Consider the following 24,565-nt stretch of genomic DNA (forward strand, 5'->3'; position numbering starts at 1 on the left):
TTCATTTGGGAATACAACACAGAGAACAAACCCCTTCCCCTCTTTATTGCAGGATTGTGATATGTGATTAATCAACATTCATACTAGTTAATTTTGAATAACAGTAAGAATTAAAACAAGTTTAAACACTTCAAATAATCAACACTTAATTACTTAAAAATGTACAAATAAGCTAACTCGTGAAGATTAAGCATCTTAGTCTAAACAACAATCGATTATTGAGTAGTAACAAGTAGACCATTATCACTAAAGCATAATTTCAGGTTAACAAAAAAAAAACTCCATGCCAGCGGTGGCTGCAAGTCTGACTTCTATTCCAGCCAATCAATAGTATACTAGATTATCAAGTATTGCTGGGCTGAAATAGAACCATGCACCCCCAGCAGACCTCCAGCAGGGTTGGCCTTCAACTGTAATAGGTTTATACATCAGGATAAGCTAAGACCCAGATGCAGACCGTGTTGAAGTAACAATGTTTATTACAGCAACAGAGGCAAAGGTACAGGACGGCAGGCAGGCTCAGGGCCAGGATCAGGCAGAGTGGATAGGCGGGCGAGTTCAGGGTCAGGATAGGCAGGGGTCAAAAACCAGGAGGGCAAGAAAAAGAGAGGCTAGGAAAAGACAGGAGCTGACAGGACAAACACTGGTAAGCTTGATAAACAAGACAAACTGGCAACAGACAAACAGAAAACACAGGTCTAAGTACACAGGGGATAATGGGGAAGATGGGCGAGACCTGGAGGGGGGTGGAGACAAGCACAAAGACAGATGAAACAGATCAGGGCGTGACATTATACATTGTGTGTGATGTTTAACTGTATTTTTGGATACAAAATTTGCTAACATAGCTCGGCCTACACATGCAGAATAACCCATGGCATATAGGAAATACCCCTAGTCTCTTGGGACCTCTCTTTTCGTCTGCAAACAGGCTTTCACAGCTTTCCATATCTGAGAACAGAAAACATCACAAAGAAACAAGATTCATTATACTAAAATAAGACAGCTCTGAATATTATGTTGCTATTATCTCTCTGTCCTTATTTTTCCCCTCTGGGGACTGGAACTGGAGAATATTTTCATAATGTCCTCCCACAAAATGAACTGCCCTATGCAGTAGCCTACACTCTCCCTTTACTGACAGCTGGAACTGCAATTTCACCCTCTGCCAAGGGTGTTATTTACAAATGCATTTGGAGACTGTGTTTTTAATTTACAATGGGTGTTTCACAAGCGATGAGCGGCAGCGGGTAATTGTACCTCACCGTGATCTGGTTGAGACCGCGATAGTCAATACCTGGGCGCAGATCTTCCTCCTTCTTCTTCACAAAAAAGAAACTCGAGGACGTGGGTGAAATGGAGGACCGAATGTACCCCTGACGCAGGGATTCGGAGACATATGTTTCCATAGCCACCGTCTCCGCCTGTGACAGGTGATACTCGTGACTCCTGGGAAGTGCAGCGTCTACCAGGAGATTTATCGCACAATCCCGCCATCGATGGGGTGGTAATTCAGTCGCCTTCTTTTTGGAGAAGGCGAGAGCCAAATCGGTATAATGGGGGGGAATGTGCACGTTGGAGACCTGGTCTGGACTTTCCACCATAGTAGCACGGAAACCCCTAAACACCTCCCTGAGCACTTAGGCAACCACCCCGTGAGAGCCCTCTGTTGCCATGAAATGGTGGGGTCACGGTGAGCTAACCAGGGAAGGCCTAGTACCACGGGAAATGCAGGAGAGTCAATGATTCTCTCCTCGTGACCCCCCTGCGTCACTATGCCCAGGGGAATGGTAGCCTCCCTAATTAACCTGGACCCTAATGGTTGACTATCCAGAGTGTGAACTGGGAAAGGCCTAGCCACTGGAACAATAGGGATCCCTAACCTCTGGGCGAATGCTGTATCACCGCGCCTGAAACGACGAGCGTCTAATGCCGGGAATGCGGGGATAACTCAGGAAAATAAACATGCAAAAACAGGTGGTCAACAGAGGGCTCTGGATGAGAGTGGTGCATGCTCATCTGGGGCGACACCAGAGTACTCTGCTTGCTGCCGTGACCCCTAGAGGAACCAACACGGCACCGACCAGTAGTGTGACCTCTGCGGCCACAGATAACCTGCTGGTACACGTGAAAGCCCCTCCTCCGGCCTCCATAAGCGCCGCACCTCCCAGATCCATAGGCACCGGTGCGGTGGTGCTGGGAGAGGGAATCGACAGAGCCCACTCTGGACGTCCACGGGTGACCAGCAGGTTATCATGTCCACCAACTGGTCGAAGTTAAGAGTGGTATCGCTGCAGGCCAACTCCCGACGGGCATCCTCGCGCAGGCTGCAACGGTAGGGTTACCACGAAGTCACAGAAAAACACAGCCATTTTTCCAGCCAAAGAGAGGAGTCACAAAAAGCACATATAGAGCTAAAATGTCACTAACCTTTGATGATCTTCATCAGATGAAACTCATAGGACTTCATGTTACACAATACATGTATGTTTTGTTTGCTAAAGTCCATATTTATATAAAAAAAATCTAATTTCACATTGGCGCATTACGTTCAGTAGTTCTAAAACATGCGGTGATTGTGCAGCTACCCACATCAATTTACAGAAATACTCATCATAAATGTTGATGAAAATACAAGTGTTATACATGGAATTAGATATATACTTCTCCTTAATGCAACCGCTGTGTCAGATTTTTTTTTAAACGGTATGGAAAAAGCAAACCATGCAATAATCTGAGTTCAGCGTTCAGACAACAAAGCAGCCAAAAAGATATCCGCCATATTGTGTAGTCAGAAATAGCATTATAAATATTCACTTACCTTTGATGATCTTCATCAGAATGTATTCCCAGGAATCCCAGTTTCACAATAAATGTTTGATTTGTTCGATAAAGTTCATCATTTATGTCCAAATAGCTTCTTTTGTTAAACGTGTGTTCAGGTCCAGCCGAACGTCGGACGATAAGTAAAAAAAGTTATATTACAGGTCGTAGGAACTTGTCAAACTAAATATAGAATCAATCTTTAGTATGTTTTTATCATAAATCTTCAATAATGTTCTAACCGGAGAATTCCATTTTCTGTAGAAAAGCAATGGAACGAGAGCTAACTCTCTCGTGACCGCGCGTCAATAGCCTGTGGCACTCTGCCAGACACCTGGCTCAATCCCCTCGCATTCTCTCCCCCTTCAAAGACTGTTGACATCTAGTGGAAGCCTTAGGAAGTACAATATGACCCCATTTACACTGTATATTGGAATGGCAGAGTTGAAAAACTACAAACCTCAGATTTCTCATAATTCAAACAGTTTTAGAAACTTCAGAGTGTTTTCTATCCAATACTACTAATATTATGCATATATTAGCATCTGGGACAGAGTGGCAGGCAGTGTACTCTGGGCACATTATTCATCCAAGCTACTCAATACTGCCCCCCTGTCACCAAGAAGTTAATGAGGGATACCGGAGAGAGGTTTGGTGAGGAGTATGCTGCATCGCAGGCGTGCTGAAGAACGGTTTATCAGCCCGGTACATCCTGTGTCAGCTCCCTGCACTCGCCCTGAAGAGCGTGCCATCAGTTCGGTGCCACCTGTGCCGGCTCCACGCACCACCAGGGCTCCAGTGCGCCTCCCCAGCCAGGTACGTCCTGTGCCGGCTCCCCACACTCGTCCACCAGTGAGTGTGTACAGTCCGGAGTCTCCAGCGACGGTTCGCGGTCCAGAGCTTCCAGCGACAGTTCACGGTCCAGAGCTTCCAGCGACGGTTCACGGTCCAGAGCCTCCAGCGACGGTCCACAGTCCGGAGACTCCAGTGACGGTCTACGGCCCGGAACCTCCAGCGACGGTTCACAGTCCGGAGCTTCCAGTGATGGTCAACAGTCCGGAGCTTCAGGTGACGGTCAACGGTCCGGAGCTTCAAGTGACAGTCAACGGTCCGGAGCTTCCAGTGTCGGTCCACGGCCCGGAGCTTCCTGCGCCGGTGCCCAGTCCAGGCACGGTGTCCAGTCTCGCTCCATGGCCGGAGCCTTACTCTGCGCCGGTGCCCAGTCCAGTCCCGCTCCCTGGCCGGTGCCTTCCTCTGCACCGGTGTCCAGGCCGGGCACGGCATCCAGTCCTGCTCCATGGCCGGAGCCTTCCTCTGCGCTGATGCCCAGTCCAGGCACGGTGTCCAGTCCCGCTCCATGGCAGGAGTCCTCCTCTGTGCCGGTGCCCAGTCAAGGCACGGCGTCCAGTCCAGCTCCAAGGCCGGAGCCTTCCACTGCGCCGGTGCCCAGTCCAGGCACGGCGTCCAGTCCAGCTCCAAGGCCGGAGCCTTCCTCTGCGCCGGTGCGCAGTCCAGGCACGGCGTCCAGTCCAGCTCCAAGGCCGGAGCCTTCCTCTGCGCCGGTGCCCAGTCCAGGCACGGCATCCAGTCCAGCTCCAAGGCCGGAGCCTTCCTCTGCGCTGGTGCGCAGAGAGGGACAAACAAGGATACTTTTCACCTTGATTGCTTATTTTTCTTACATAATAGAAAGAAAATCCAAATGTGTCATAAAACCATATCTCCCATTGAGTCGACTTGAAGTGTTTGTTTACACAGATGGGGTAGGTAGGGAGGGAGTATCTGAAACCACACAAAGGGTGTACTATTTCTTATTTATTTTCTTACAATAGAAAACTAAAGAGATGATGAGGGAGAGAACAGTAAACTATATTGTGAATGTTCTTGTAGTCTCACCATTGGTTGCACAACAGTTAGTGATGTGCAAAAATGAGAAGGGTGGAGGGGTTAGTCACTCTCAAACATCTATACACGATAGTACACACTTGAACACAGTGACCTACTATAGACTTTGTGACACACACAAATTAAAAAAGGAAGAGATGAAGGGGATTTGTCCCCTAAATGTGAATCTTGTGGTGTTCCAAACACACTGCGTTCATATCACTTAACCACACCAAGGCATTGGTCCATGTGTGTACTTGACCGACAGAACCTACTGTGACATCATCAAGCAGCGGTCAGGAGAGGGCAGTTCATTCAACAGTTTATGGCCCTATCATTTCAAACCAGTCATTGTATACAGGTGCATTACAATTCCCTATAGAACAAGCATTTTCTATTGAAATGGCAGCATTATGAACAGACCTAGGATTTAACTACCAGTTTTTTTATATTTATTTTTCAGTAATCTCTAGGTCTAGGACATGTGCTCAAGCGTACATAATGTGGAACCAAAATTACATTCCCACTAGTGTCTGTCTGTGTGTGTCAGAGAGTTTATGTACTGTATGAGTGTGTATCTGTGCATGCCTGTTTATTCAAGCCAGGGTAACAGGTTGGGTGGGAGTGCATTCAGGCTACATTGTGGAGGAGTGAGTCAGAGAGTGTCTGTCGTCATTGGCCCTTGACGTGAGAAGCCCATACAGACTGTCATAGAGCAGGAACACAGTGCACAGACAGACAGACAGACAGACAGACAGACAGACAGACAGACAGACAGACAGACAGACAGACAGACAGACAGACAGACAGACAGACAGACAGACAGGCAGGGACTGTGGAGTCAAAGAAAGAGGCAGACAGACAGACCACAGCATCACCAACACCCATGGAGCTATTTATGGAAACATTAATCAGTTCCATCAAGATTAGATAAAGGCTCTCTCCTTTTGATTATAATTTTAAATATTAAACTCCCTTTGTTGGAGTCTGTGGATGATAGGAGTCAAAGGAATATAAAAGAGGGATGCCTCTCCATAATGTGCGTGTGCGTATGTGTGTGCGCGACCAATGTTCATGTCTCCAAGTGTGTCACCCAAAAAATATCTGTGTGTAATATGAGTGTGTGCGTGTCAGGGTTATTTTCCGTGCAGACAGACAGAGATAAGAGGGTGACTGTCTGTCGAGTGTGTCTGCTCTATTTGAATGGCAGACCGTGTCAGTGGCTGCTATTCACCCCTACAGACGGGCTGCAGACAGTGTGTGTGCAAGTTTTATATCTGCTTGTGTGACTCACAACATATTGTTGGTGGTTAAAGGCCTCAACAAGTCGCAGGTTGACATTTATTGTCTTGTCTTGGAGGCAGAACTGAGCGATTTCCCCTTAGATAGGCCAGTTGCAAAGTAAAACATTTTTCCTTTTTGATCTTCATTTAAGGTTATGGTTAGGCATTAGAGTAAGCAGTGTGGTTAAGGTTAGGGTAAGGTTTAAAATGAGATTTTATGACTTTGTGGCTGTGCAAGATACATAATGAAAAACTCTAACCTGCCAACAAATCAAGCATTAGAGTTGGTTTATGAGTCCTATTGTTATTCTCTCTCTCTCTCTAAAAAGTTGAGAGAGCCAAGGTTGACAAAGTTTTTTTTTTAAAGTGCTTCTGCTGTCAAACACAGTCTGGAGTAAGCAAAGTTGGCTTCTTTTTTATCATCAGAAATATGCAGCGTACACACTGTTCTGTTCGGTCCTACCTGTATGAGGAAATTCTCCTGAAGGCACATTTGAACTTGAAATCCCTGATAAAACTGCAAACTCAAGCAAGCCTGTGTCAGTGTGTTAGAGGGAGATCACACAGCTTGTGTTGAACAGGAGTGGAGGCCTAGATACATCCTTCAATAGCCAGTTGTGGTTTTCTGCCATAACACAGAAACACCCTCAATGGCCATGGCACGCTGACAACCTCCACCTTACTCAGAGCATTCTTATCGGTCTGATGGTGACAGCCCTCTAGAGGAAGTTGGATATAGAAAAAAGAAAGAGTAAGAGAGACAGAATAAAATAAACAATAGTTAAGAGAAAGAAAAGGAATGTTAGTACTTGGGAGTCTGGGTTGCACACAAATTGAAATATCTCTATATAAAGCCAATTTTCTTCCCTTCGAACTCCACCTGATTTTATATATTTTTAATATTTGCCAAAATTTGTAAAAACCTGTTTTTTCTTTGTCATTATGGGATATTGTGTGTAGATTGAGGGGAAAATATCTCATCTAACCTCCATGTCAGCTGTGTGTTTCCTCTATTATACTGAGCTCCTGGCCCTGAGCCGGTTGCCAAGGAGATGCACCACCTTCAAGGAGGACGAAAGTACTCGCAAATCAAGCCATTTCTTCCTCACTGTGACGTGGACAAGTTAAAACTGTGATGTGTCTGTGGTGGGGGTGTGTGTTTACTTACTTTTCGAGCTGTTCTCTTCTTTCTCTTAATGATTACTGCTACTGCTCCAAGGCCATATCAGTGATATACACTTTGACTGTAACGGCCTCCTCCACTGCTCACCATGTTAGTGCCAACTGTCCTATTAGTATGTTTCCCCCTCCCTTAGTGACAATAAAATTACAGAGACCATCCTCCACCTCCCATTGGCTGGGAAGCGCCATGGTGATGCCCTCTGATTGGTCATACCCACCATGCACTCTCATCCAATCAGGCTCACTGTATCCATGAGAATGAAGCATGTAGGGCTATTTAAATCCAACAAGAGAGACACAAAATTGCTCAGATGTACATTTCTACTTTGGGAAAAAGCAGGGGGGACAGGTTTGCGAGTGGACGAACGTTGCAAATCCAGACAGACCTGATTGCTGCAAAGTGATCGACCCATCTTCGGGGTTAAACTGATCCAGGGTGAAGCGTGAGTTGAATGAATGACAGCAGCGTACCAATGCATGTTTTACTCTTCTATCCCTCTACCCTAAGTTTGTTCATGAATATTGATAGAACTCTATCCCTCACTTGCACTCATGCCTGCTTTGCCCTAAATGAAGCTGTGGCAGTGAACAGAGACTGAACGGTGAAATTGGGTGGACAGAATGAACTAAAGCTGGAGGTCTCTTCTCCAGTGTCAGGGGAGCACTGGGTATTGGTTGTTCATGCCACAGGAATGCTGTACGAAAAATACTTTACATCTCACAGAGCACCGTTCGAAAGCAAAGCGCCGGATTAAAAAGTCGACGTAATCCGTGGCCATTTTGTGTTCGCTCTTTTTTTTTTATTTTAACATCACATTTTCACGCACCACAAAATGGCGTCCAAATGTTCTCCTGCCAGGCCAGCCGTTACGATCATTTCGAGATGTTTTCATTGAATTGAATCCAACAATATCACCTGCAACATATGCCGTAATGGTGACCAACATGTTTATATGGACTATGGAAAGACCTTGACATCAGATTTTATCCACATATTTTTAGCAATTTTAATGGATTTCTACAGCCTTATGTTAATTATAAAGTAGACTACATAAATGTATGACCCATGTACATTAAAATCTCAGTCTCAACTCTATCACAATTTCTGTAATACAAATAAATAATGTTTACTTATCTTTTCATATCTGTGTCTCCATTGTTACCATTTTACAGCTTATATTTAAAAAGTTAAGGTTTTATGTTATTAAATAAAACATTAACTGCCTGGTATTTCATTAAAGTGAATGGAAACTTAAGGGAGTGGTGAAAGTACTGTAGAGCAATGGCCAATGCCGCCTTACCCTAACAACAAACAATGGAACAACAACAGATAGCCTACTACTATAGTCATGAGAAAGCAAGGTTCTTCCCTCCAGCAATTCAATAAACCTTGACTGGAAATAAAAGGTATAAATGTCAAAAAGAGTTAATACACATTTACATAATGGCCAAACTTAAATGTCTGTGGCAGACTGAGACAGTCTAAGTATTTAAATACTGTATCTGTACTCTAAGTCAAGCTTTACCAGTTTTCTATACTTAATTATGCGCATAAGCGTCAGCAGCGGTTTAATGTGCCAGTGAGAAAGAGGAGATGGTTGATTCATGCTAGCCTCCCTACACTGGCTTCCTGTCAAGGCAAGGGCTAATTTCAAGGTTTTACTGCTAACCTACAAAGCATTACATGGGCTTGCTCCTACCTATCTCTCTGATTTGGTCCTGCCGTACATACCTACACGTACGCTACGGTCACAAGACGCAGGCCTCCTTCTTGTCCCTAGAATTTCTAAGCAAACAGCTGGAGGCAGGGCTTTCTCCTATAGAGCTCCATTTTTATGGAATGGTCTGCCTACCCATGTAAGAGACGCAAACTCGGTCTCAACCTTTAAGTCTTTACTGAAGACTCATCTCTTCAGTGGGTCATATGATTGTAGTCTGGCCCAGGAGTGGGAAGGTGAACGGAAAGGCTCTGGAGCAACGAACCGCCCTTGCTGTCTCTGCCTGGCCGGTTCCCCTCTTTCCACTGGGATTCGCTGCCTCTAACCCTATTACAGGGGCTGAGTCACTGGCTTACTGGGGCTCTTTCATACCGTCCCTGGGAGGGGTGCGTCACTTGAGTCACTGATGTGATCTTCCTGTCTGGGTTCAAGACTAGTCATTCAACTGAGACTGCTCTTCTCTGTATCACGGAGGCGCTCCGCACTGCTAAAGCTAACTCTCTCTCCTCTGCTCTCATCCTTCTAGACCTATCGGCTGCCTTCGATACTGTGAACCATCAGATCCTCCTCTCCACCCTCTCCGAGTTGGGCATCTCCGGCGCGGCCCACGCTTGGATTGCGTCCTACCTGACAGGTCGCTCCTACCAGGTGGCGTGGCGAGAATCTGTCTCCTCACCACGCGCTCTCACCACTGGTGTCCCCAGGGCTCTGTTCTAGGCCCTCTCTTATTCTCGCTATACACCAAGTCACTTGGCTCTGTCATAACCTCACATGGTCTCTCCTATCATTGCTATGCAGACGACACACAATTAATCTTCTCCTTTCCCCCTTCTGATGACCAGGTGGCGAATCGCATCTCTGCATGTCTGGCAGACATATCAGTGTGGATGACGGATCACCACCTCAAGCTGAACCTCAGCAAGACGGAGCTCCTCTTCCTCCCGGGAAGGACTGCCCGTTCCATGATCTCGCCATCACGGTTGACAACTCCATTGTGTCCTCCTCCCAGAGCGCTAAGAACCTTGGCGTGATCCTGGACAACACCCTGACGTTCTCAACTAACATCAAGGCGGTGTCCCGTTCCTGTAGGTTCATGCTCTACAACATCCGCAGAGTACGACCCTGCCTCACACAGGAAGCGGCGCAGGTCCTAATCCAGGCACTTGTCATCTCCCGTCTTGATTACTGCAACTCGCTGTTGGCTGGGCTCCCTGCCTGTGCCATTAAACCCCTACAACTCATCCAGAACGCCGCAGCCCGTCTGGTGTTCAACCTTCCCAAGTTCTCTCCACGTCACCCCGCTCCTCCGCTCTCTCCACTGGCTTCCAGTTGAAGCTCGCATCCGCTACAAGACCATGGTGCTCGCCTACGGAGCTGTGAGGGGAACGGCACCTCAGTACCTCCAGGCTCTGATCAGGCCCTACACCCAAACAAGGGCACTGCGTTCATCCACCTCTGGCCTGCTCGCCTCCCTACCACTGAGGAAGTACAGTTCCCGCTCAGCCCAGTCAAAACTGTTCGCTGCTCTGGCCCCCAATGGTGGAACAAACTCCCTCACGACGCCAGGACAGCGGAGTCAATCACCACCTTCCGGAGACACCTGAAACCCCACCTCTTCAAGGAATACCTAGGATAGGGTAAGTAAGGGTAAGTAATCCTTCACCCCCAACAAGATTTAGATGCAGTGGCTGTTCCACTGGTTGTCCCCAATTTGTAAGGCTCTGGATAAGAGCGTCTGCTAAATGACGTGTGCGTGGCGGAGATCTTTGTGGGCTATACTCAGGCTTGTCTCAGGATGGTAAGTTGGTGGTTGAAGATATCCCTCTAGAGGTGTGGGGGCTGTGCTTTGGCAATGTGGGTGGGGTTATATCCTTCCTGTTTGGCCCTGTCTGGGGGTGTCCTCGGATGGGGCCACAGTGTCTCCTGACCCCTCCTGTCTCAGCCTCCAGTATTTATGCTGCAGTAGTTTGTGTCGGGGGTTAGGGTCAGTTTGTTATATCTGGAGGACTTCTCCTGTCCTATCCGGTGTCCTGTGTGAATTTAAGTGCGCTCTCTCTAATTCTCTTTCTCTCCCTCTCTCGGAGGACCTGAGCCCTAGGACCATGCCTCAGGACTACCTGACATGATGACTCCTTGCTGTCCCCAGTCCACCTGGCCGTGCTGCTGTTCTGCCTTATTATTATTGGACCATGATGGTCATTTATGAACATTTGAACATCTTGGCCATGTTCTGTTATAATCTCCACCCGGCACAGCCAGAAGAGGACTGGCCACCCCACATAGCCTGGTTCCTCTCTAGGTTTCTTCCTAGGTTTTGGCCTTTCTAGGGAGTTTTTCCTAGCCACCGTGCTTCTACACCTGCATTGCTTGCTGTTTGGGGTTTTAGGCTGTTTCTGTACAGCACTTTGAGATATCAGCTGATGTACGAAGGGCTATATAAATACATTTGATTTGATTCATAGCGGCCGACACATTAATACTGATTTTTAATTTAGCCAGAGGGTGTATTTGTATAATTTATGGATCCCTGCCAAAGCAGCAACTACTCTTCCTGGGGTCCAGCAAAATTAAGGCAGTTTAATCAGGAATCAGGGCAGCCTGTTCAGTTGAAAGCCTGCTCATAACAACTCAATGGATGGTTATTGTTAGAAATCAATTCCTCATTCTGAATACTAACCAGAATGTAATGTCGGTGGGATGTGGAAAATGTAGATGGCTATTGGTTTAAACAGTTTTACGTCTGGGTTTAAAGCGTTTAAAGCACTGGGAAGGACATATAAAGATAACTATGTGACAAACAACACAATGTCCATTTTAAAGATCGCTTAAATACAGAGCACCTTTTAATTTAATGACAGATGAGGAAAACTGACATTTTGGCAAAAGTTCTCTAATCTAGAAACCAATTCAACACACAAAATGGGTTATCATCCCTGGTTACAGGTAAAAATGATTATTCAGTGATGTATGACATGATAGCCTATGTGATGGTGTGATGCAACTGACTTGTTAAAATGTCATGCTTTTTTGTCAGTTTATTGAAAAATGCAAATGTTGTACCGAAAAAACGGTGGAGATGTTGAGGGACTCACCTGGACACAAACTGACGGTAAGGCTCGTGCCCGAGACTCGACGACGTCAGGCAGTCGTTTGCCTGCAACCTCTACAAACTCACTTGCATCAAACTTGAAAAGCAATGCATTTCCCTGTTTGGCTGTAGCTAGAAGTGTCGTCTCAAAATCGGCAATTCATTTTAAAGGTGATCACCAGTAGACGGTAAGTTTATTTTAGTAATAAGAGTTCAACTTATTTTTATTTTTCCAAAATCTGCCAGCTGATGCTAACGTTATCCAAAGCATTTGAACTGGCTCGCATGCTAGCACGCGTGGTTTTTGACACCTCTCCCGAGGTATTTAGTTTATGATACCAATTCACGGTGAGTATTCCTGGTAGTGTTATCGGTTGAAAAAATCAGAGTGTATCATAGATTAACATTTCATTTGTTCGTTTCTGTACACCATTTCTGTTACTTTTTAGCCACTCCTGTTTGTTGTCACTAGTCAAACGCTTGCTACCTCCGCTGTTTTCGGTTGCCATGGTTACTTAGCGATGACGCGCAGGCTTTCTCATTTACAACAAGCCACTGTAACTCTTCATATCAGTCTACAGCTTTTTATGCCGTTTTGCTTGCTTTGCTCAGATGCATTTTTGGTGCCTGTTTCTGCAATGGCTTAACATACTGTGTATTATTCACCCATATATATAATAATATATATGAATAGGTTTCCTCATCATTTCACCGCCTCTTCCTCTTCAGTAATACACCCAGGCAAAACCCACTTCAGTGATGAAATCATTCTCATAAAGTAATTCTCCTGGCAACTGGTCCTGCTGGCAACAACCATCACAAAATGTCTTCTTTGGAGAGGAAGCGTGAGAAACACAGCCCTTTCACCCTGAACCCTGACCCTCGGAGGAAGACCAGCGCAGAGATCGTCACCGAGGCTAGGCACTCTCTGAGGACCCTGCGCACCCAGCGACCTTTTACCCCTCGAGACAACCACAGACAGCTGTTTGGAGAGACCTCTCGAACCCAAGACAGTCGACCTCCCTCTACATTCAGGTTAAGGATCTGGTTAAACACCCTATATTATAACCCCCCTAGCAGTAGTCTAGTGTCACATCCATACAGTGTACTGAATGAACATGGTATTTTTTTCTTCTTTCAGCCTCTACGCTCGGAACTTTGAAGTGCCAGACTCCAGACCGGGTTCTGGAACTCGCCTGTCTCCTCTGGAACATGTGGGTTCTCCTCACTACATTTCATATCCTCACTCTTGTAATCTGTGTGTATCCTTGTGAACTTGGGGGTCTTGGAAAGCCTTAGTGTATCGTTCTGATCAGCTGAAGACAACACACACTAAATCAGTGTTTGGTCCCTTTAATGATGAAGTAATGTTTATGGCCTACCAGAAGCCCAGGTTGCCAGTGGCCCAGGATGAGGACCCAGATCCCGTCAGCCCCATGGCCCTCCCCAAACCCCCCTCTGACCCCCTGGAGCTGAAGAGGGGGGCGAGGGCACGCCTTTTTAGAGCTGGCTCTCTGACAACACTCCCACCTGTGGCACGGCCAACAGAAGGTAAGGAGAGATGGAGAGAAAGGAAAGAGATGAAGAGCGAGGAAAAAGAGGGCTGAGATGTAGTTTTTTGTATTTTATTAGGAAGTCTAAGAAGGGAGAGACAAAATTGCAAAAGCGATGGAGAGATTGGAGGTGATATACACACACACACACACACACACACACACACACACACACACATACATACAGTTGAAGTCGGAAGTTTACCTACACCTTAGCCAAATGCGTTTAAACTCTGTTTTTTTTTTTTTTACAATTCCTGACACATTTAATCCAAGTAGAAATTCCCTGTTTTAGGTCAGTTAGGATCACTACATTATTAAGAATGTGAAACGTCAGAATAATAGTGGAAATAATTATTTATTTCAGCTTTTATTTCTTTCATCACATTCCCAGTGGGTCAGAAGTTGACATACACTCAATTAGTATTTGGTAGCATTGCTAAATGTTTCGGGAAGGCTTCCACAAGCTTCCCACAATAAATTGGGTACATTTTGGCACATTCCTCCTGACAGAGCTGGTGTAACTGAGTCGCGTTTGTATACCTCCTTCCTTTCACATGCTTTTTCAGTTCTTCCCACAAATGTTCTGTAGGCATGAGGTCAGGGCTTTTTCATGGCCACTCCAATACCTTGACTTTGCTGTATTTAAGCCATTTTGCCACAACTCATTGTCCGTTTGGAAGACCCATTTTGAAACCAAGCTTTAACTTCCTGACTGATGTCTTGAGATGTTGCTTCAATATATCCACCAAATTCTCCTTCCTCGTGATGCCATCTATTTTTGTGAAGTGCACCAGTCCCTCCTGTATAGCAAAGCACCCCCACAACATGATGCTGCCACCCCCATGCTTCACGGTTTGGATGTTGTTGTTCGGCTTGCAAGCCTCCCCCTTTTTCCTCCAAACATAACGATGGTCTTCATGGCCAAAAGGCTCTGTTTGTTTCATTATTTCTCCAAAAAGTATGATCTTTGTCCCCATGTGCAGTTGCAATCCGTAGTCTGGCTTTTTATTGCGGATTTGGAGCAGTGGCTTCTGAGTTTGAAGGTAAGCCTTGAAATACATCTACAGGTACACCTCAAATGATTTCAATTAACATATCAGAAGCTTCTAAAGCCATGACATAATTTCCTGGAATTTTCCAAGCTGTTTTCCAAGCTGTTTTCCAAGCTGTTTTCCAAGCTGTTTAAAGGCACAAACTTCTGACCCACCGGAATTTTGATACAGTGAATTATAAGCAAAATAGTCTATCTGTAAACAATTGTTGGAAAAATGTCTTGTTTCATGCACAAAGTAGATGTCCTAACTGATTTGACAAAACTATAGTTTTTTGACAAGAAATTTGTGGAGTGGTTGAAAAATGATTTTTTTAATGACTCCAACCTTAGCATATGTAAACTTCCCACTTCAACTGTATATAGAGAGTTGCATGTTAGGGTTTTTTAAAGCGAGGGGGAGATAGGGATGGTTGCAATAAGCAAACCATTAACACTATTATTGTAAGTAAATATCTCAGCACGTGGCCTGCTAGTCATTTTTTTATTAAACCATGTTTACAGGCAGAAGGCTGGAACAGCACTTCTCCCAAAGGGAAATGAATGGAGCTATTCACAGGAGGACATTATACCTGCTTTACATTACCACTGGGGTGGTTGAGGTGGAAAGCATAATTCACTGTCGCTGGTTGCCTTGGGGTTTAGTCTTCTTTTTTTGCACATTTGCTTGCTGTCATTCCCTACTTACTGTATTATAACGCTTTTGGGAAAAGCTAAAATGACTATAAAATTGGGTTATTTGTACATTTTCTAAACATCAATTTTCTAATCTTTCACCAAATCAAAACACAATATCTGAAAAGATGGTGAAAACGTTAAGGGGTGTTCAGAATTAACACTAGTATCCAGTAACTATAATAGCTCTCAATTGTACTGTGTTTGTAGTAAGGGAGAGTGTAAATTCAGTCTCCAGCCCAGAGCAGAGAGAGCTATCAGCTAAGGGAAGAGGCAGGAGAGCCCTTTATGTTGAGCCTACTGATCGAGAGAGGAGAGACAAGGATAGTGGAGGACCCTCGAAACCTGCCCCACCCAGGACCAATAGTGTAAGGTACTGTATCTCTTTCCTCCATATCCTCGTTTCTTTCTATTCTCGTCTCTCTTTTTTCCATATTTTTTTTTCTTTAATCTTTCTTACTGTTTTACTCACAATGGATTCCATGTCACCAGTACTGCATAGTGGTGAATTATACCTCCTAATCTTACATTTCACATCCTTGGCCTTCGCCACCCTCTTTGTCACACCTTCAGTGTGTCCAATTCAAAGGACTTTAACTACGCACCCCCACCTCCTCTGCTTTCTCACTCATTTTGGTTCTCAGAATGCCTTCATGTTTATTCAAGGTATTTCATGAATTTCTCCTAAGTGGTATAAAATATTATATAACCTTTTAGCTACCCCCATCTAGGCCTAATAAGTCAATATTCAGGTCAGGTCTTTAAGCAGGATTTCCCAAACTCGGTCCTGGGGCCTCCCATGGGTGCACATTTTGTTTTTGGCCAAGCACTAGACAGCTGACTCAAATAATCTTAGCTGGATGATGGGTTGATTTGAATCAGTTGTGAATCTGTTGTGTAGTGCTAGTGCAAAACCCAAAACGTGCACCCATGGGAGGCCCCAGGACCGAGTTTGGGAATCCCTGGTTTAAAGGGATCCTAGTTTCCCCACCCAAACTACCTTCTCAGCCAAAGCCCTTCTTAATAAAATAGGTCTATCTATCTGTTATCACCATCACTGACTGGTCAGCCTTATACCTCCACAGTCAGTAGAGGCTAGAACACTGTTTCTTTCTACTGACCTCATCAGGAGAATGTCAGTTACGTAGGCATAACTCCAGGCATGAGGACGGGCCTGTCATTAAAATCCATCCTTTCCATCGATTAGCTATAGCTGCTGGCGAACAACCATTAAACACTTTTACTTAGAAACCAAGATCCCCACAGGTTTACTGAGAACCAAAAATCCAAGCCAGGAATCCTTTTCAGAACTTAGACCAACCCATCTTAGAGAGATGGGGATGGAAAGCGACAGAAAAGGGAGAGTGCGGGTTTGAGCCAGGGGTGAGAGCGAAGGAGATTGATATAACAAATTGATCTACAGAGTGAAAGATTTAAAGTTGGAATGAGTAGTGCATGCTGAAGAAATGGAAAAAAAGTGAGTGAGAGATGAAGAGTGAGAGATTAGACATTGGCTGCTTCTTTTTCTCCAATAAGCCTGGGCTTTATAGCTCCAAATGGATGTCTATTAGATTTGGGTGCCCATCTGGGCATAGCTGGCATTAGCATAGCAGTGTCTCTGCTGGGACTGACTGACTGTCTGCTGTCCATTGGCTAGACCCTGCCCAGGCCCAAAGACACAGATGAGATCATGTCTCTGAGAATGCACTATCACACACAGAGGCCCTATTATCATGCCCTAATCCTATCACACAGACCCCATGACCCCTCTCTCCCACTCTCTCTCGCTCTCTCTCTCCCTCACTCTTTCTGTCTCTCTCTCTCTGTCTCTCTCTCCATGTGTATTTGTGCATCTCCCTCTTTTTCTCTCTCTCTGAAATGTAGAATAACATTCACCTCTGCTCTCGGGGCTTGTGTTTTCTGATCTAGTCTATGCCCTGTGTACCAGCCTCAGTACTGTCCGTAAGTCATCCAATAGATGCTTTAGCCCTTGAGGGAGTTTTAAGTTCCATGGAGAATTGTACTTATAGTAGGTACATTATAGCACTGTCAATATCAATATGAACATCAATGACAACAAACAGACAGTGAACGGGAACAGTGCAGATTAAAACAGCATGTTATGGTTGTTACTGTCTGTTCTCTAACTGAAACTGACTGGTGAGTAGTCACAGTGACAACATGAATGGCTTGAACCACAAAGCTGAGGTCTGAGTTCTTGTTGCAATGGGGACACCAAGTGGTGGCTGAACTGGTCACATATTTTATTTAACTAGGCAAGTCGGTTAAGAACAAATTCTTATTTTCAATGACGGCCTAGGAACAGTGGGTTAACTGCCTGTTCAGGGGCAGAACGACAGATTGCTATCTTGTCAGCTCTGGGATTCGAACCTTCCAGTTATTAGTCCAACGCTCTAACCACTAGGCTATCCTACCGCCCCATGTATCTAGCAATACAACCAGTCGTTTCCAAACTACAGTATTATGCACTGTGAGTGACCCATCTTTGAAAATGTCTTACATCTCAATTAACAATAGTTAATCAGCCAAGACCTAACAGGTTCTGAGCCACCATTTTGGTAAAGACATCTTGTGTGTGTTTATGTCAAATTGCAGTGGACTCAGGTTCCATGGTGGTGTTGACTCATCTATTAGACCAGGCGAAGGAACAGGAGCAGGAGCCGGGGCCAGAACAGGTTAGTCCTGATTCACTAAGTGAATACTAGCTTAGTTCAATAGTTTACTGAACCATACAGTTCTAACTGTACGTTAGGATCAACTAAGGGCATATACGTCCAGCAGCGAACCAACAGAGCCTGCGAAGGTAGCCTACACCAGGCCAATTGTTAAACCTATTGTTAAATCTACCATCCAGGTTGGTTGGCTGTAGATGTGTGTGTCACCCTTACTTTGAAGGATGTTTTATTTTATTTGAGCTTAAATCAAAGTCATAGTTGGTTTGATGTCTACATACTGGTTGAGGATATATTAAGCTGCTAAATGAAAAGAACCAAGAATGTAATGTTCATCTCATCTCCAGCATAACCACCTTTCTTTCCTCAACTGTGAGAGCTTAACAGTGTGTCACACTTTGATCATGCAGGGTGTTGTTGCTGAAAGGCCTCACTCACACACTTTCTGTAAGCAGCAACTAATGGCTGTTGGTCTGTAGTCACCACTTCCTGCATCACCACTGTACCAGGCAGCCAGGCATACAGATATGCAAATATTCACACACACGCAAGTACACACACAAATCAGAGGAACTATAGATGCGAACGGTGACCTTTCATTGCCGGCATTAAACTTCCTGGAGATCGATTTATTTTAAGAAGCTGAAATTGTGAACTATACTCAGCCCTCTTGCACCAAGTTGAGCTTTGAGGCATTAATTGTCTGTTTTTCTTTCTTCCCTTTCCATCTCCTTGTTTCTGTGTCAGAGTTAGGAACAGAGTTAGGCAACGGAGACAGACCAGCCAGCCAGGAGGCTGAGGACGAATCAGTGGTGTGGAATGTTAAGATTTTCCCTCTGTTGCAAGAGCTGGAGTCCATCGCTGCAGGTAGTGTTCTGTTTGCTATGAATGAACCCCAAACAAAAGTACAAACAGATGTTAGTCACATAACATTCTTCTCAATATAGGACAATGATGATTGCAATTCTTTCCCTAATGCATCTATGTTGTCCTGTACAAAAAGCACTTCTTTCGTAAATGCACAAATAATTTAGACTTTTTTGCGAACTGGGCAGATATTGTGAAAACAGGACTGAAATTAAGTTTATCCTGTGTATTGAATATAGTTTCTCATGTGCTATTAAGCTGATTTCCTTTTCATGCTAATATGTAAGTTAATAAAAATAGATCAGTGTTGGTAGAAAAACACACACATGAAAAAAGTTAACACGGAGCCATTTTAACGGTTGAAGAAAGCAAAACAAACTAGTGTTGTGTTTGGCATCCCTTCAGAATTCTCTGAGTTTGACTTTGCAGTCTGACTACCGCAAAATGAATTCTAGGTCTGTAAATATTTTAACACTTTTGAAATATTTATTGTACCAAGTACCTCCTGGCTCATGCATTTCAGATTGCCTGTGATATTGCAATATGTTGAGTCGAGTGTGTGGCCAACCTTTCTGGAAAGAGGAAATTGGCCATATTTTTTTAGACAGAAGGAAAACATATATATTTTACCTGGAAAAGCACCCCACCCTCTCTTTTCCTCTCAGTAATGTACAGGATGTTAATCATGCATATTCACTGGGGGCCAAATCCTAACATAAGATATGTGTGCATAACTCTGTGTGCATGTGAATAAATAATGCATGTCAGTGGTATATTTGCACAATTACAGTGGGGCAAAAAAGTATTCTCCTACTTAAAAAACATGAGGCCTGTAATTTTCATCATAGGTACACTTCAAGTATGACAGACAAAATGAGAAAGAAAAATCCAGAAAATCATATTGTAGGATTTTTTTATGAATTTATTTGCAAATTATGGTGGAAAATAAGTATTTGGTCAATAACAAAAGTTTATCTCGATACTTTGTTATATACCCTTTGTTGGCAATGACAGAGGTCAATGTTTTCTGTAAATCTTCAAGGTTTTCACACACTGTTGCTGGTATTTTGGCCCATTCCTCCATGCAGATCTCCTCTAGAGCAGTAATGTTTTGGGGCTGTTGCTGGGCAACATGGACTTTCAACTCCCTCCAAAGATTTTCTATGGGGTTGAGATCTGGAGACTGGCTAGGCCACTCCAGGACCTTGAAATGCTTCTTACGAAGCCACTAATTCATTGCCTGGGCGGTGTGTTTGGGATCATTGTCATGCTGAAAGACCCAGCCACGTTTCATCTTCAATGCCCTTTCTGATGGAAGGAGGTTTTCACTCAAAATCTCACGATACATGGCCCCATTCATTCTTTCCTTTACACGGATCAGTCGTCCTGGTCCCTTTGCAGAAAAACAGCCCCAAAGCATGATGTTTCCACCCCCATGCTTCACAGTAGGTATCATGTTCTTTGGATGCAACTCAGCATTCTTTGTCTTCCAAACACGACGAGTTGAGTTTTTACCAAAAAGTTATTTTTTTGTTTCATCTGACCATATTACATTCTCCCAATCTTCTTCTGGATCATCCAAATGCTCTCTAGCAAACTTCAGATGGGCCTGGACATGTACTGGCTTAAGCAGGGGGACACGTCTGGCACTGCAGGATTTGAGTCCCTGGCGGCGTAGTGTGTTACTGATGGTAGGCTTTGTTACTTTGGTCCCAGCTCTCTGCAGGTCATTCACTAGGTCCCCCCTTGTCGTTCTGGGATTTTTGCTCACCTTTCTTGTGATCATTTTGACCCCACGGGGTGAGATCTTGCGTGGAGCCCCAGATCAAGGGAGATTATCAGTGGACTTATTATCTGGCTTCCAGTTGAAGCTCGCATCCGCTACAAGACCATGGTGCTTGCCTACGGAGCTGTGAGGGGAACGGCACCTCAGTACCTCCAGGCTCTGATCAGGCCCTACACCCAAACAAGGGCACTGCGTTCATCCACCTCTGGCCTGCTCGCCTCCCTACCACTGAGGAAGTACAGTTCCCGCTCAGCCCAGTCAAAACTGTTCGCTGCTCTGGCTCCCCAATGGTGGAACACACCCCCTCACGACGCCAGGACAGCGGAGTCAATCACCACCTTCCGGAGACACCTGAAACCCCACCTCTTTAAGGAATACCTAGGATAGGATAAAGTAATCCTTCTCACCCCCCTTAAAATATTTAGATGCACTATTGTAAAGTGGCTGTTCCACTGGATGTCATAAGGTGAATGCACCAATTTGTCAGTCGCTCTGGATAAGAGCGTCTGCTAAATGACTTAAATGTAATGTAAATGACTTGTATGTCTTCCATTTCCTAATAATTTCTCCCACACTTGATTTCTTCAAACCAAGCTGCTTACCTATTGCAGATTCAGTCTTCCCAGCCTGGTGCAGGTCTACAATTTTGTTTCTGGTGTCCTTTGACAGCTCTTTGGTCTTGGCCATAGTGGAGTTTGGAGTGTGACTGTTTGAGGTTGTGGACAGGTGTCTTTTATACTGATAACAAGTTCAAACAGGTGCCATTAATACAGGTAACGAGTGGAGGACAGAGGAGCCTCTTAAAGAATAAGTTACAGGTCTGTGAGAGCCATAAATCTAGCTTGTTTGTAGGTGACCAAATACTTATTTTACTTATTTGCCCCACTGTATGTCTAAGTTTACATATTTTTCTTAATCATGTGCCTCTCCTCAGGTGGATCCGAGGATGCCGTGGAGCGGCTGTGTGACGCGTGTGACTGTCTCTATGGCGCCCTGGCAGAGCAAGGCATGCTGGGCCGGCGTTGCAGGAAGAGAGCGGGACTTCTTAGGGCGCTGTTCTGCCTCATAGACCTCAATTCCGCACAACTCAACCTGCAGCTCGCCAAACTCACCCTAGAGGTGAGTACAAACAATGTCATCATGATGATTCTATTTCTCCCATCTCTTCCTTGCCCTAATACACAACAGTAGTTTAAACAGACCTGCCCTTAGTTAGCTTTGTTGGGTGACATCCTTAGTACAAAGCAACAGTGTAAAGTTCCTGGCTTATGTGTTAGAATTATTTTTGTCTAATGACTTGTTGTTCAGCTGAACGTCAGTGGAAAAAACCTGCTGAACATCTGTAAACTCATCTTCAAGATCAGCCGCAGTGAGAGCAATGATATCCTCTTCCAGAACAACTCCATCATAGGTAACACATTGACACACTTAACAGTATGTGTGTATAATGTTAATTATATACAGTGCCAGTCAAAAGTTTGGACACCAACTATTTGTATTTTTTTCTACATTGTAGAATAGTAGTGAAGACATCAAAACAATGTAGTAAACAAAAAAGTGTTAAACAAATCAAACTGTATTTTATGAGATTCTTCAAAGTAGCCACCCTTTACCTTTGACAGCTTTGCACACTCTTGGCATTCTCTCAACCATCTTCACCTGGAATGCTTCTCCAAGTCTTGAAGGAGTTCCTACATATGCTGAGCACTTGTTGGCTGCTTTTCCTTTACTCTGCGGTCCAACTCATCCCAAACCATCTCAAATGGGTTGAGGTCCGGTGATTTGTGGAGGCCAGGTCATCTGATGCAGCACTCCATCACTCTCCTTCTTGGTTAAATAGCCCTTACACAGCCTGGAGGTGTGTTGGGTCATTGTCCTGTTGAAAAACAAATGATAGTCCCACTAAGCGCAAACCAGATGGGATGGTTTATTGCTGAAAAATGCTGTGGTAGCCATGCTGGTTAAGTGTGCCTTTTTAATTCTAAATAAATCACAGACAGTGTCACCAGCAAAGCACCATCATACCTCCTCCTCCATACTTCACGTTCACCTACTCAAGTCTTCCTTTCCTGTGGCAGTCCTCAGAGCCAGTTTCATCATAGTGCTTGATGGTTTTTGCGACTGCACGTTCAAAGTTCTTGAACTTTTCCAGATTGACTGACCTTCATGTCTTATTAAATAATGATGGACTGTCGTTTATTTGCTTATTTGAGTTGTTCTTGCCATAATATGTAAAAGACCATCTTCTGTATACCACCCCTACCTTGTCACAACACAACTGATTGGCTCAAACGGATTAAGAAGGAAAGAAATTCCACAAAGTAACTTTTAACAAGGCACACTTGTTAATTTAAATGCATTCCATGTGACTACCTCATGAAACTGATTGAGAGAATGCCAAGCTGTGATCAAGGTAAAGGGTTGCTACTTTGAAGATTCTCAAATATAAAATATATTTTGATTTGTTTAACAATTTTTGGGGTTACTGCCTGATTCAATGTGTTATTTCATAATTTTGATGTCTTCACTATTATTCTACAATGTAGAAAATAGTAAAAATTAAGAAAAACCCTGGAATGAGAAGGTACGGTATGTCCAAACTTTTGGTTGGTACTGTATGTTTGAATGTTGTTTTTACCTGTGTAAGGTTGTATTAAAAGCAGCTCGTGTTGTGAGGTTGGAGTGATGTGTGTTAACAAGTGTGTGTGTGTGTGTGACTTTGTATTATGTCCAGATTCTCTGCTGTGTGTGCTGCGCTGTGAGGATGTGTGTGTGTCTGGGGAGGCTGTGTTGTACTGTGTGGGCACTCTGAAGTTCCTCTCAGGGAACTCTGCCCTCCTCAGGCTCCTATTGGCCAAGGACTGTGTGGGTGTGGTCACCCTGCTCATACAGAAGCTCCACCCACTGTCCCAACCTGACCACACTCAGTTCACCATCGGAGGACACATCCATGTACAGGTGAGATTGTAGAAGATACCCCGAACCAGTTACATAAACACTATGGTAAAGGCCCGGTAGAGCTGACTCCAAATCAGTCAAAGGCAGTTTTTTTAGCTAAGTTCCTCGACATTTGAAGAACAGCTGGACAGTTAACTTTTCAGTTGAAGTTTTTTAAAAACGTAACAAAGCAAAACATTAAAAGGAACAAAATGTGAAATATTCCATTTTAAGGAACTTCTCATTTCTGGTGAGGGTGACTTTTTAATTGTCCTATTCCTGCTATTAGGAATTATGCTTTTGTTTTTGTCTGCTGCTCCATAATATTCTGATTTGTTCGGGCCATAACACACACAGCTCTGCTCCACAGTACAGTATGTTTCATTCTATAGAAAATCACCACTTCCATCTTCAATCTGATTAACTGATTAAGATAACATCCTGAGTTAGAGTTTAGCAGATGATTTGATATGAAACGATACGCGGCGGCCTGTCTGGCTGCTTGTTATGCTGTTGGTAGTCAGAGGGAACTGAGAGTGTTGTCATTTCAGCGCTACTGCTGGCAACGCTCTGTGTAGTGTTGGAAATCAAATCAAATGTATTTATATAGCCCTTCGTACATCAGCTGATATCTCAAAGTGCTGTACAGAAACCCAGCCTAAAACCCCAAACAGCAAGCAATGCAGGTGTAGAAGCACGGTGGCTAGGAAAAACTCCCTAGAAAGGCCAAAACCTAGGAAGAAACCTAGAGAGGAACCAGGCTATGTGGGGTGGCCAGTCCTCTTCTGGCTGTGCCGGGTGGAGATTATAACAGAACATGGCCAAGATGTTCAAATGTTCATAAATGACCAGCATGGTCGAATAATAACAAGGCAGAACAGTTGAAACTGGAGCAGTAGCACAGTCAGGTGGAACGGGGACAGCAAGGAGTCATCATGTCAGGTAGTCCTGGGGCACGGTCCTAGGGCTCAGGTCCTCTGAGAGAGAAAGAAAGAGAGAATTAGAGAGAGCATATGTGGGGTGGC

The 24,565-nt window shown here is 44.5% G+C and overlaps 2 protein-coding genes across 6 annotated transcripts in view; one reads left to right on the forward strand and one right to left on the reverse strand.

Annotated features, from left to right (window-relative positions):
• On the reverse strand, window positions 1-12,120 carry LOC118398369 (uncharacterized). Of its 3 annotated transcripts, XM_052470666.1 has the most exons (4): window positions 7,156-7,404; window positions 6,974-7,048; window positions 893-6,706; window positions 1-736 (listed from the first exon to the last, which is right to left on the reverse strand). In XM_052470666.1, the coding sequence occupies exon 3, from the start codon at window positions 4,405-4,407 to the stop codon at window positions 3,541-3,543; it is 867 nt and encodes a 288-aa protein (XP_052326626.1). In that variant the 5' UTR covers window positions 4,408-6,706; window positions 6,974-7,048; window positions 7,156-7,404; the 3' UTR covers window positions 1-736; window positions 893-3,540. The 3 variants fall into 3 exon arrangements, 1 of the variants encoding a protein (XP_052326626.1); XR_008071028.1 differs by lacking the exons at window positions 6,974-7,048; window positions 7,156-7,404 and adding an exon at window positions 11,980-12,120 and having other exon boundaries at window positions 893-951; XR_004828612.2 differs by lacking the exon at window positions 6,974-7,048 and having other exon boundaries at window positions 893-951; window positions 7,156-7,381.
• Window positions 12,006-24,565, forward strand: part of armc2 (armadillo repeat containing 2) — a 27,781-nt gene continuing 15,221 nt past the window's right edge. The window contains exons 1-11 of one of the 3 annotated variants that reach the window (XM_052470660.1): window positions 12,006-12,163; window positions 12,705-13,010; window positions 13,117-13,189; window positions 13,361-13,526; window positions 13,608-13,658; window positions 15,468-15,630; window positions 17,874-17,953; window positions 18,698-18,817; window positions 21,538-21,722; window positions 21,912-22,014; window positions 23,338-23,561. In XM_052470660.1, the coding sequence (XP_052326620.1) occupies window positions 12,799-13,010; window positions 13,117-13,189; window positions 13,361-13,526; window positions 13,608-13,658; window positions 15,468-15,630; window positions 17,874-17,953; window positions 18,698-18,817; window positions 21,538-21,722; window positions 21,912-22,014; window positions 23,338-23,561 (1,377 nt within the window). In that variant the 5' untranslated portion in view covers window positions 12,006-12,163; window positions 12,705-12,798. The remainder of the gene's footprint in view (window positions 12,164-12,704; window positions 13,011-13,116; window positions 13,190-13,360; window positions 13,527-13,607; window positions 13,659-15,467; window positions 15,631-17,873; window positions 17,954-18,697; window positions 18,818-21,537; window positions 21,723-21,911; window positions 22,015-23,337; window positions 23,562-24,565) is intronic. The other 2 variants (XM_052470662.1, XM_052470661.1) reach the window with 2 other exon arrangements.

This window comes from Oncorhynchus keta, chromosome 19 (genome assembly GCF_023373465.1).
Source record: "Oncorhynchus keta strain PuntledgeMale-10-30-2019 chromosome 19, Oket_V2, whole genome shotgun sequence".
NCBI classification, from domain to species: Eukaryota; Metazoa; Chordata; class Actinopteri; order Salmoniformes; family Salmonidae; genus Oncorhynchus; species Oncorhynchus keta.

What these genes read in the sequence shown, in the direction of transcription:
- LOC118398369 (XM_052470666.1), bottom strand. Translation starts at nt 4,407, where the DNA reads ATGCCGTGCCTGGACTGGGCACCGGCGCAGAGGAAGGCTCCGGCCTTG.